The 12707-nt window shown below is 41.9% G+C and overlaps 1 protein-coding gene across 1 annotated transcript in view; it reads right to left on the minus strand.

Moving 5' to 3' along the window:
- The window catches only part of MRPL1 (mitochondrial ribosomal protein L1), a 97334-nt gene extending 96215 nt beyond the window's left edge, over window positions 1-1119 (minus strand). Inside the window, exon 1 of the mRNA XM_025386242.1 lies at window positions 762-1119. Coding sequence (XP_025242027.1) covers window positions 762-792 — 31 coding nt within the window. The 5' untranslated portion in view covers window positions 793-1119. The remainder of the gene's footprint in view (window positions 1-761) is intronic.
- Window positions 1120-12707: the final 11588 nt, after the last annotated feature.

Consider the following 12707-nt stretch of genomic DNA (forward strand, 5'->3'; position numbering starts at 1 on the left):
AAAACACCGCCACGCCGGCAACAAAGCTTTGGATTTGTCTAACATAACGATTTCTGTCATACAGGAAGATAATGCCTTCACCTTCCTTTCAGAAATAATATACATTTAGTATATATATGCTATATAGTATATATATACTATATACTAAATGTATATATATACAATATAGTATATATATATAGTTGCATCAAAAAAGGGCTGTTATCGTAGCTAAAAAGTTGAAATTATTAAGATGAAAATAGGCGCTACCAAGAGGTACTACAGAATTAGCCTTCAAATTATAAACGTTGATCCAAATTAAACCACCTATGGAAGTTTAAGAACTGGAATCGCCTATAACGATTAATTCGGAAAGCACCGAAAAGCACTTTGAAAATTGCTCTAGTTTACAGACTTAAGCCACTCAAATACATCATCTTTCCCTTACCAGAACTCACCTCACTTATCACACCTCACTATCCGCAGCCCCCACCCCAGTATCAGAGACAGAACCCAGTCCTTGCCTTCCCCATAGGTGGCTGGAGAGCGCTCTATGTACATTCCGCTCCCACTCCCTCCCTCAAGGTGGACGTCTCCAGAATGGAGTGAAACCCTTCATAAGGTCACTTTTAAGTAGTAATGACCCACCCTTTGAAGAACCTAGAGACCAGAAACAGCACGAGGCATTTTCAACACCCAAAGCAGAATCCGCCTTGCACTCTGCTGCAACCAGAGACTCGGTGCCTGAGCCATTTCCTCCGCAAGACAACCCCCTGCCTTACCTCTACCCATGCACCTTACGGCCGCCGCCATGTTGGGCACTCCGGATTGCGTTCACGAAATTGTTCCTACGTTTCTATTGGGAAGAATTAAAAAAGGGTTCCGTTCTAGAATGGGCAAAGGGGGAAGGAGTTAAAAGAAGCAAGAGGAACGGGGCGGGGACCAAAATGAACTTTGCTGCCGGCGTGGCGGTGTTACTGTTAGTCCTCCGTGCTGCACAGGATCCTGTGTTTCGTGGTTCCGGTATGGCTGGTTAACCACCTTCGGAAAAGTACGATCCTGTTGGCGATGCCGTGATTATTTTAATCCTTTCTTCTTCCTCTTTTTCTTTTTTGGTCGTGCAAGTGTACTCAGAGCGACAGTTTTAACAGGCTGTGAGAGTACTTAATACCCAACGTAAAATCTTGAAAAACAGAAACCCTGAAGCCCACTAGCTTTCTCCGCCACTTTTCCGGCCTTGGAAAGACTTCTTTAAAAATTTCTCTAGGCGTTTCGCCGCTACCCAGGGGAGGTGTCCAACTCTTTGACAAACTTTCTTTGTTAATTGTCAAACTTTCTCTCAGCGCAAGATTAACCTTAGCTTTAAAATCTTACATTAATCTTTACATTTACCCCCTGCTGGCAAGCGAGTAGACTTGCCATTAGGATCAATTGAATAATAATACTTGACATTTATAAAACATTTCTAGTTTTAAAATGGCAGCTCCAAGACCCACGCACAAGTCATTCTGATGGAAAAAAAAAAAAACAGAATGAGTGTACTTTCCATTACGTCACAGCTGTCAGTGTGGTTTATCTAAAACAAATCTGATTACGGATTTTATCACTTCCCAGCTTACCTCCCCCACAACACACACACGTTTCTCACCTCCATAACTTGGTTCATTCTATCTTCTCCGCTTGGTGTGTACAGTACCCTAAATCACCTAGATAACTTTTTAAAGATTTCGCCTCAGGCTGTTTGTTTGTTTTAAACAGTTTTGAGATATAATTTACATACCATACAACCTAACAATTTAAATTGTACAATTAAATGGTTTTTAGTATACTCAAAAAGTTGTGCAGCCATGACCACAATATATCAGTTCTTGTCACCAGTCTGAGCTTTTTATGGGTAGAAACCGTCTTACTCATTTTTGTAACCTCAGCACATACTTCAGTGCCAGGCCCATAGGAGGCTCTCAGTAAATGTTTGCTGAATAAATGAATATATGCATACATGAATTAGTGACTCAGTTAGAATGGCAAGCCTGCAAAATTAACTTGCTTCAGTGAAGCTGCCCACAGGAAGATGGACTGGATCAAAGGCATTTCCCAGATGCCTTATGTCATAATTATACATAGTACTCATCTACATAAAAATAAGATTTCTAATGTATTGCCTTGTCTTGTTAACACCTACGCAGTTACTTCAAAGATTCTTCAACAATTTGTGACTTATGCAAAAAAATTCGAAGAACTTAAATCTATCTTTGTAACCTTTTTCCTTCTCTCCCTCGCTCCCTCTCATCCTCCCTTCTTTTCACAAATAAATGAGTGCCTGCCATGTGTCAAGCAGTGTACTTGGCTATGCATAAATGAAAAAAACTGGCCGGGCGCAGTGGCTCAAGCCTGTAATCCCAGCACTTTGGGAGGCCGAGACGGGCGGATCACGAGGTGAGGAGATCGAGACCATCCTGGCTAACACGGTGAAACCCCGTCTCTACTAAAAAATACAAAAAACTAGCCGGGCGAGGTGGCGGGCGCCTGTAGTCCCAGCTACTCGGGAGCCTGAGGCAGGAGAATGGCGGGAACCCGGGAGGCGGAGCTTGCAGTGAGCTGAGATCCGGCCACAGCACTCCAGCCTGGGCGACAGAGCGAGACTCCGTCTCAAAAAAAAAAAAAAAAAAAAGAAAAAGAAAAAAAACTAATTCAATTTGAGAGTAAATACCAGAATTGGAGCAAGCTTACCTAGTCAATTTCAGACAAAAACAAAACACTCAGATTAGAGGTGCTGGTCCTTAGACCCTATATCCGTTTCCTTTCCACAGTCCACAGCTGGGATCAGTTGGCCCCCATCTGTGGACTTCTTTATTTCTCTCAAGACAGGATCTCACTGTCACCCAAGCTGTAGTGCACTGACAAGATCATAGCTCATTGCAGCCTTCACCTGCTGAGCTCAAGTGATCATGTTTCAGCCTCCCAAGGGGCTGGGACTACAGGCACACACCACCACACCTGGCTAACTTATTTTTATTTTTATTTTTATTTATAGACAGCGGGGAGTGTGGGGTGTCTTGCTTTTTTGCCCAGGCTGCTCTCAAACTCCCGGCTTCAAGCAATCCCAAAGTGCTGGCATTACAGGTGTGAACCAACACAGCAGGCCTCATTTATAGACTTCTTTATGTCTGCTGTTATAACAAGGGAGTTTAAACATCCTATATTGAAACTATTACCATATAGTATGCTTACATACCATATAGTATGCTTACAGTGGTAGCCTAATTAAAGTAATGTCCTGTACAGGTACAGCTTACCTGTTGCCCACTCTGGTCACCAGAACTCGATGGCATTAGGTAGGATCCAGATTCCAGTTTTGTATATAACAATACGTAAGGAGATTCCTTAGCCTGAGACTTTATTTTTATTTTTATTTTTTTGAGACGGAGTCTCGCTGTTTCGCCCAGGCTGAAGTGCAGTGGCGTGATCTCGGCTCACTGCAAGTTCTGCTTCCCGGGTTCATGCCTTTCTCCTGCCTTAGGCTCCCGAGTAGCTGGGACTACAGGCGCCCACCACCACGCCCAGCTAATTTTTTATAGTTTTAGTATAGATGGGGTATCACCATGTTAGCCAGGATGGTCTCGATCTCTTGACCTCGTGATCCACCCGCCTCCGCCTCGCAAAGTGCTGGGATTACAGGCGTGAGCCACCGCGCCCGTCCTTAGCCTGAGACTTTATAAAAACAACAAAAGGACTTTATAAAGACTACAAAAATCCATACTCTGAAATGGGAACTCCAAGCCTGTAAATATTTAGTACATAATGAGTTTCTTCTCACTAAAAAGAGGTAATAGAGCAGGAATGTCCAGTCTTTTGGCTTCCCTGGGCCACATTGGAAGAATTATCTTGGGCCACACATAAAATACTCTAATAATAACTGATGAGCTTAAAAAAAAAATCAAAAAATCTCATAATGTTTTAAGAAAGTTTACAAATTTGTGTTGGGCCGCATTCAAAGTCATGCTGGGCCGCATGTGGCTGGCAGGCTGTGGGTTGGATAAGCTTGTAATAAAGCATTTTGGTTAAGCAGCTGTGCTCTGGAGCCAAACTGCCTAGGTTTGAATTCCAGTATTATCACTTAGTAGTTGTGTGACCTGGGGCAAATTTATATACCTCTCTGGGCCTTGGTTTCCCTGATATAGTGCTAAAAATATAATTTACTGAGGTGCTTACTGAAGTACTTGGCACAGAGTAAGCACTCAAAAAATATTAAGTGTCATTATTAAAGAACCAATGAGAGCTCTGAACCAGAAAAGCAAAATGAATAAGCTGTTCTAGTACTCCTTCTTCCAATATCTGCTTATTTCTTAACAAGATCCATGCTGTTCTTATTCCCATATGTACAAGGATGTATTTGCAGAAGGCCTTTAGACTGTACTATGCATTTAAAATTCACTTTAAAATGCAACTTTTGATTTCTAGGAAGGTTTATACTTTCCAGGAGTCTTGGCAAAATGCCAGCTACCAGCCTGCGTGGCTAATTTCCCTGGGAAAAGCTAATAAATATTTATCTAGCCCTGTAACTTTCTTGATCTGTGTTCTCTGCCTTCTTCAGCCATCTTCCAGTTGAGCTGGAAACTTCTTTGCAAGAAGTGTCACTTCCCTTTGGGGTTCAAGTTGAAAATGGATTCTCCTATAGACAAAAATAAGGAACTCCAAGACATGTCCTATTTCAGTAATGTGCATCAGAATCACTCAGAAGGCTTGTTAAACTCAGGTTACTGGGCCCCACCCCCGGAGCTTCTGATCCAGCAGGTCTGAGGTGGGGGCCTGTGAGTATAATAAATTCTCAGGAGATATGATTTACTGGCCCAGTGACCATACTTTGAAAACTACTCCCTATGTAATACCATGAAATATTTGCATTTATACCTAACGTTAACTTGGGGAGGAGCTGTTGTTTTGTTTAAAATTTTTATGGTCAATATAATATAGACTATAAACATTCCTCATGGGATATGTCTCCAGAACCAGAATCCACCCACTCTTATTTTCTTCCTCTCTACATACAAACTGCTATTCTATGCCTGGGTTTCAACTCCAAACTGTCCACCTGCCAGCTGAGAAAATTTCCAGTGCCTGTCTGTCTGCCTATCTGGGTCTTAAGTATTACCAGCTCCTAGATTCCCTTTCCCCCTTGTGCTTACTTCAGAATCAGATCTTTTTTTCCCATAAAGAAATGACTATCTAGGAAAATGTTTTTTTAGTCAAAAGGCTGAAAGTTCAGTAAATGGAAGACTGGAACTCATTTTGTCTTGTTCCCCATACATGGCAGTTTTTATGTCCAAAAGCCCCTAGAAGATTTGTTTAATAGCAGATTGAATTAGGAGATTTAGAACTGTCCAGTGGTATGTTGGTAACAGTTTAACAACTGGTTCTCCAGTATAAAAGAAATGAATTTGTACCATTTATCAATTTCCATGGTGTAAATACTCCCACAGTAGGTGACTTCAAGCCACCAAACATAAAATTAACCAACTCAAAATTTCTGACAATTTATCAACTGGTTCTTGCATAGCTACAATCTACTACTAGAAGATTTCAAGTGCAAGTCTTCAGTAACTTTTAGGAGGCCTAAACCAAACCAATTCATCCTAGAGCCATAATTAAACTTTAATGTGAATTCAAATCACCTGGAAATCTTATTAAACTGTAGATTCTGATTTGGTAGGCCTAGGATGGGGCTTGAGATTCTGATTTCTTTTTTTTTTTTTTTTTTTTGAGATGAAGTCTCTCGCTCTTGTCCCTGAGGCTGGAGTGTGGTGGTGCGATCTTGGCTCACTACAACCTCTGCCTCCCGGATTCAAGTGATTCTCCTACCTCAGCCTCCCAAGGAGCTGGGATTACAGGCGCCTGCCACCAAGCCTGGCTAATTTTTGTATTTTTAGTAGAGACGGGGCTTCACCATGTTGGCCAGGCTGGTCTCGAACTCCTGACGTCAGACAATCCACCCGCCGCAGCCTCCCAAAGTGCTGGGATTACAGGTGTGAGCCACCGCGCCCGGCCTCTGATTTCTAACAGGCTTTTAACAGTGATGTTGATGCTGCTAGTTCACAGACCACCCTTTGAGTAGCAGGGTCCTAGAGTATATTTGAGAGCAAAACTCACATCTCTATCATTAATCCCAAACCAGAATCTTTTAAATAGGCTCCTTCTAATACAGGGAATAGAATAAGTTTAAGTAGATTCACAAATTTCTGGGAGTAAACTCCATTGCCTCCATCTTTCAGCATCTTTCAATGGAGATACTAAAAATACCAATAGCTTCCTGCCCCACCCACATCTGCTTCTGGTAGAAACCTCCTCCTCTCACATAAATAAAATTCCCCAGCCCAGGATATTTGGATCAGTGGAAGCCATCTGACCCAAGGAAAGTCCACCCATACATGGCCAGTGACCTGCCTTGAAAAGAAAAACTAGATCAATTGTTCCTCTCACAAAACCAAAGTTGGGAAAATGAAAGACTGAAACACTCAGGTGGGAGAATTCAAGCTCCAGGGTCATAGAATAAATTCCACGCCAGAATAGCCTTGAAAGGCAAGCTGAAACTATTAGGGAACAGAAATGGTGAGTGAGTGAAGTTACAGGAGGCCAGTAAGTTGCAATAATATAAGGGAATAAGGATGCCAAGAAAAGCAGAGATATCGCAAGAAAGAAAGAAGTCAAGCAGCCTATGAGAGAAAGATAGCAAATACTGCCTCAGTTCCTGTTACAGTTTCCAACAAGCCTGCTGTATCACTGTCCCTCTCCCTGCATTCTTGTGAGATCCCTATCTACCATATATATATATATATATATATCTACAATATCCCTGTTTTCTTGAGCTAGCACCGGTTACTTTCTATATCTTCTTTTTAAAAAATGAATTAAAACTGTGGGACTCTAGTTGTTCTGATTGTAATGTTGTAGTGGCAGCTCTATTCCAGAATTAGTGGCAAAACCTTAATCATGGAATCTCAGAGTTTGAAAAGCTTTTGGAAGTCTTCCATCTACCTACCTCCCTATAATTCTGTTTAAATTTCTGGTGATACAGTCTGGAATATTCTGTAAGGTAGTTCATTCCGTTTGGGGGCAACTTTAATTGTTAAAAAGTTGTTATATGTATTGAAAGCTCAAATAGTCCCTGTAACCTGGACTAAATGAACCATTCAGGTCAATTCCATTTCCACATGACAACTTTTCTGGTGTTTGAGAATAGCTATCATGTCTCCCTTTAAGTCTTCTCTTCACTTGGCTGAATATGTCCCTATTTTTAACCACTCACAGTTCCTCCCTTTCATGGTGTGGTGATAAGAACCTCTCATCTTACTAGGAGACTTACGAAGGATATACTCTAGATGCCTATGTCTCTCTTAAAATGTAATCCCACAGCTGAACAAAACACTCCAGAGGAGAAAAGAACACTGGGTTCTGGAAAAATTAATGCAACCTAAAATTGTATTAACTTCTTTAGCAGTTCTAATGGCTTCACTTACTACTTTGTAATTCCCTTGCTTATCCTAAATGTTTTATGACAAAAAGCGTACCACGAATATCCCACATTTTGAACTAAACCAAAAGCTAAGGTTCTTTTGGATGAACTTTTTGCTTTAAGATTTCTATATTCTAAAAAACAACACTGTCCAATATAAATATAATGCAAGCCACACATGTACTTTTTAATTTTCTAGTAGCTATGTTAAAATGGAAACAAGTAAAATTAATTATAGTAATTTATTTAACTCAATATATCGTAAGTTTAACTATAGTTGGTATAAAAATTATTAAAATATTTTACATTCTTTTTTATATTAAGTATTTAAATTTGATGTGTATTCTATACTTGGAGCATAACAAGGTTAGGACTGACTACATTTCAAAAATTCAATAGCCACATATGGTTACCACATTGGACAGCACAATTTTAGAATAATAATAGCTAATGCTTATTGAACACTTACTGTGTGCCAGGGCTTTATTATTTTAACTCTTTAAATCTTCACATCAAACCTATGAGATAGGCCGGGCGCAGTGGCTCAAGCCTGTAATCCCAGCACTTTGGGAGGCCGAGACGGGAGGATCACGAGGTCAGGAGATCGAGACCATCCTGGCTAACACGGTGAAACCCCGTCTCTACTAAAAAAATACAAAAAACTAGCTGGGCGAGGTGGCGGGCGCCTGTAGTCCCAGCTACTCGGGAGGCTGAGGCAGGAGAATGGCGTGAACCCAGGAGGCGGAGCTTGCAGTGAGCTGAGATCCGGCCACTGCACTCCAGCGGGGGCAACAGAGCAAGACTCCGTCTCAAAAAAAAAAAAAAAAAAAAACCTATGAGATAGGCACTATAATTATTTACGGTTTACAGATCAAAGAACAGAGTCAGGCCGGGCGCAGTGGCTCACGCCTGTAATCCCAGCACTTTGGGAGACTGAGACGGGCGGATCACCTGAGGTTGGGAGTTTGAGACCAGGCTGACCAACATGGAGAAACCCTGTCTCTACTAAAAATACAAAATTAGCCAGGCATGGTGGTGCATGCCTGGAACCCCAGCTCCTTGGGAGGCTGAGGCAGGAAAATTGCTTGAACCCGGGAGGCGGAGCTTGTGGTGAACCAAGATGGTGTCATTGGACTCCAGCCTGGGCAACAAGAGTGAAACTCTGTCTCAAAAAAAAAAAAAAAAACAGAAAGAAAGAAGAGAATCATGGAGAAGTAACTTAACTTACCCAGTTAGTAAGTAGTTGGTTGGGATCTGAACCCAGGATGCCTGCCTACAGAGTCTGGGATCTTAACAGCTATTTTACATGTATCACACACATATTGCATGCTGGACACGGTGCTAGTAACTTTGTGTATAGTGTTATGCTTAATTCCCATTTATGGATGAAAAAACTGAGGCCCTAAGAAATTAGTGACCTGCCAAAGTCCACAAACTAGTGTCAGATTCTGACACCAAAGCCAATGCATCTGACCACCGCACCCTCTTCCTGCTTCACTGCTATCCAGAAACTCTGGTATTTCCACATATATACAGCCATGACTCAATATTTTGGTGCTGATGTTTTAAATTAGAGAATGACCATATAACATCAGAGTGTAGAGGAGAAAGTAAGTAACATGTAAGTACATTACACTATTTTTTGATCGTCAAAGCCATGCATATAAATCACAAGTGCCAACAAAACACTAGAGTTATTATTTTTTTTATTTCTAATGCATGAGGAGGTAAAACTTGTTTGAAACATTTGTCTAGAATATGGATAGACATATTTTTAAAACTTTGCAGACCTGAGAAAAGTAACAATACCAGCAAAGCAATTCTCAGGAAGACATCTTATTTTTGTAGAGTGTGCGTAACTCACAAGAGGAGGCAGTAAGCAATTGAAAGGATATGACACTCTTCCTCCCTTAAGTACTGTGTGGCTTTATTGTTTTGTTCACTTAGAAGTGAACTTGACATTTTGTTTTTACACTCCTTTCAGGTCCTGTCTTTCTTTTAGATTAGGTCAAACTGAGCCTGAGTTCCTTGCCAAGTTCCAGCCTCAGGGTTTTTTTCTCTATCTCTAGGTATCTCTTTTCTACTGCTTCAGGAAATGAGCCCAGGGTTTTCAGAGAAACTTGGGAATTATTTCTTAGTCATTTTTATCTGGACAATATTGAGTTCAAATACTCCAGTATTCGCCTGTGCACAGTAGCACTGCATCTTGCCTAAACTATTTTATTCCATCTACTGATGTTTCTGTTGTTGCTTCCAGGTTAGCATTTTTCTTCTTGTAGTTATTAAGTGGTAGATGGAGGGTAGCAGTGGTCTTGGAGGAAATAAGGCAAGGTAGGGTGGGAGGGGAATGGAGAGAAAAGAGACTCAGAGTAGAGGGGCCTTTAATAATCAGGAGGCCACAGGTTCTGGTCAGGCTTTCCTGGCATGGTCAACCCCAGCAAGTTATGTGCCTCAGTTTCTCCGTCTGAAAATAGGGGTGACAGGATTTTTGTGGCACACAATTCTCCATTGCTGTTGCTCAGCTTCAGTGACATCTTGACAATTTATTCTAAACAACTATGGATAATTGTTAAGGGTTAATATTTAATAGAAAAATAAAAGCTGCTTTTCTAGCTCCTCTGGGAGAAATGAAAGAGCTCTATGCCTTAGCAAAAAAAAACAAAAACAAAAAAAACCAAAAAACAAAAACAGATGAAAGAACTATACAGGGATCCAAGGAGAGGAAGAAAAGTAATTAGCATCCTGAGCCATTAGGAAAAATAGATTGTATTTAGAGAATAAAAAAAAAGAAAAAACTGGCCGGGCGCAGTGGCTCAAGCCTGTAATCCCAGCACTTTGGGAGGCCGAGACGGGTGGATCACAAGGTCAGGNTCAAGCCTGTAATCCCAGCACTTTGGGAGGCCGAGACGGGTGGATCACAAGGTCAGGAGATCGAGACCATCCTGGCTAACCCAGTGAAACCCCGTCTCTACTAAAAAATACAAAAAACTAGCTGGGCGAGGTGGCGGGTGCCTGTAGTCCCTGCTACTGGGGAGGCTGAGGCAGGAGAATGGCGTAAACCCGGGAGGCGGAGCTTGCAGTAAGCTGAGATCCGGCCACTGCACTCCAGCCTGGGCGAAAAAGCGAAACCCCCTCCCAAAAAAAAAAAAAAAAAAAAAGAAAAAAAAGATTTCTCCAAAGATCAAAGGAAAAAAATATCAACTGGGCATAGATATATGAGTAAAAGAGTTACTTAAACTGTAATAATCTAGGCGTAAAATATGTGCTGGTAACTTCCTATTTTTTCTTAGTTCATACCATCATAAATGGTATATGACATGTAATTCTTCACGAAAACACAAGAATGCATCGCTCTTCTGAACCCACCCAGAAGGAAAGCTACAGAAGGCTAGGGCGAGTAAGATGCCCAAGTTCTCAAAGCTCTGCTATAGGAAGAGGTCAGATGCCTTCTGTGGTTTACGGTGAGGATGGGGAGTTTTGCAGCATTACCACAACTCACCATGTATACTGCACACTGAGAAGATTCAGGAAGTAGCAACTGTATAATATGAGGGCTTCATTAAATGCAAACAGTGTGCACCCTGAGATTCACGTACGAGTTGGACATACAGAGAATGTCCTGACTTCTTCAGGGGGTCTTTGCATGGCTCTGAGGAGTGGTTAATCCTGAGGACAGCGAGAGTGTTTGAAGGGCACAGGACCAGTATGAAAGGGAAGGCAATTCTGTGAGTGTTGCTCAGAGCCCTGCCTCTACTCCGTATCTTCCAAGGATGAGTGTTAGAACCTGGGCAGGGGAGGCAACAGAAAACTATGTAAAAGAGCCATTTCACTGAAACTGTGAGCATGAGACTTCTTGTTTATGGGAACCAGGAGGTAACGTCTTGTTTATGAGAGACAAATTCTGAATATAACATGTTGCAGCCTGAGACACACTTCGGACAGCAACAGCTTCAATGGTTTTGGCAGCTCTCCTGCAGAAAGAAGGCAACAAAAAGCAGAAGAGGACAAAAAGGGCAGATGCCATGCAGTAGCAAATGTGTTTGGGAACACTCAATGAGACACTCCCTTGGTACATCCATCAATAACTAGAGAGCCAGAGCTGGGCGCGGTGGCTCACGCCTGTAATCCCAGCACTTTGGGAGCCCAAGGCAGGAGGATCAGGAGGTGAAGAGATCGAGACCATCCTGACCAACATGGTGAAACTCCATCTCTACTAAAAATACAAAAATTAGCTGGGCGTGGTGGCACACGCCTGTAGTCCCAGCTACTCGAGAGGCTGAGGCAGGAGAATTGTTTGAACCCAGGAGGCGGAGGTTGCAGCGAGCCAAGATTGCACCACTGCACTCCAGCCTGGAAACGGAGCGAGACTCCATCTCAAAAAAAAAAAAAAGAAAGAAAAAGAAAAAAACTAGAGAGCCTTTGTGGATGAGGTACAGAACCAATAATTATTGATGGGGTCCCAAAGGCAGAGAAATACAGGGACCCTAGTTCACACTTGGTTTGTGAAACACTAGCTTCATGGGGAGAGCCATCTGAGAGTAATATAAGCAAGTATGTTTAGTTTCCCTAAATTTGCTTTGACTGGGATTAACAGGTTTTTTTCCTTGCACCTTTTTATAAAAATATCTAATTCCAGGTGATAAATTAAAATACGACACACAAACCTGGGCATGTTGGTGTTTGCCTGTATTCCCAGCTACTCAGGAGGCTGAGGCAGGAGAATCACTTGAGGCCAGGAGTTTGAGGCTGCAGTGTGCTATGATCACACCTATGAATAGCCACTGCACTCCACTCTGGGCATAAAGCAAGACTTCATCTCTAAAACATAAAAATAAAAAAACATGAGGTGCAGTGGCTCACATCTGTAATCCCAGCACTTTGGGAAGCTGAGGCAGGAGGATTGCTTGAGCCCAGGAGTTCAAGACCAGCCTGGGCAACATAGTGAGACTCTGCTTCTAAAAAAAAAAATTATTATTATTATTATTATTATTATTTTGAGATGGAGTCTCACTCTTGTTCCCTAGGCTGGAGTGCAGTGGTGTGATCTCAGCTCACGGCAACATCTGCCTCCCAGATTCAAGCAATTCTCCTGCTTCAGTCTCCCGAGTAGCTGGGATTAGAGGCACGCACCACCACACCCAGCTAAATTTTTTTGTATTTTTAGTAGAGAGGGTTGTATTTTTAGTAGGGTTTCTCTATGTTGATCAGGCTGGCCTTG

Source organism: Theropithecus gelada, chromosome 5, assembly GCF_003255815.1.
Source record: "Theropithecus gelada isolate Dixy chromosome 5, Tgel_1.0, whole genome shotgun sequence".
Lineage (NCBI taxonomy): Eukaryota > Metazoa > Chordata > Mammalia > Primates > Cercopithecidae > Theropithecus > Theropithecus gelada.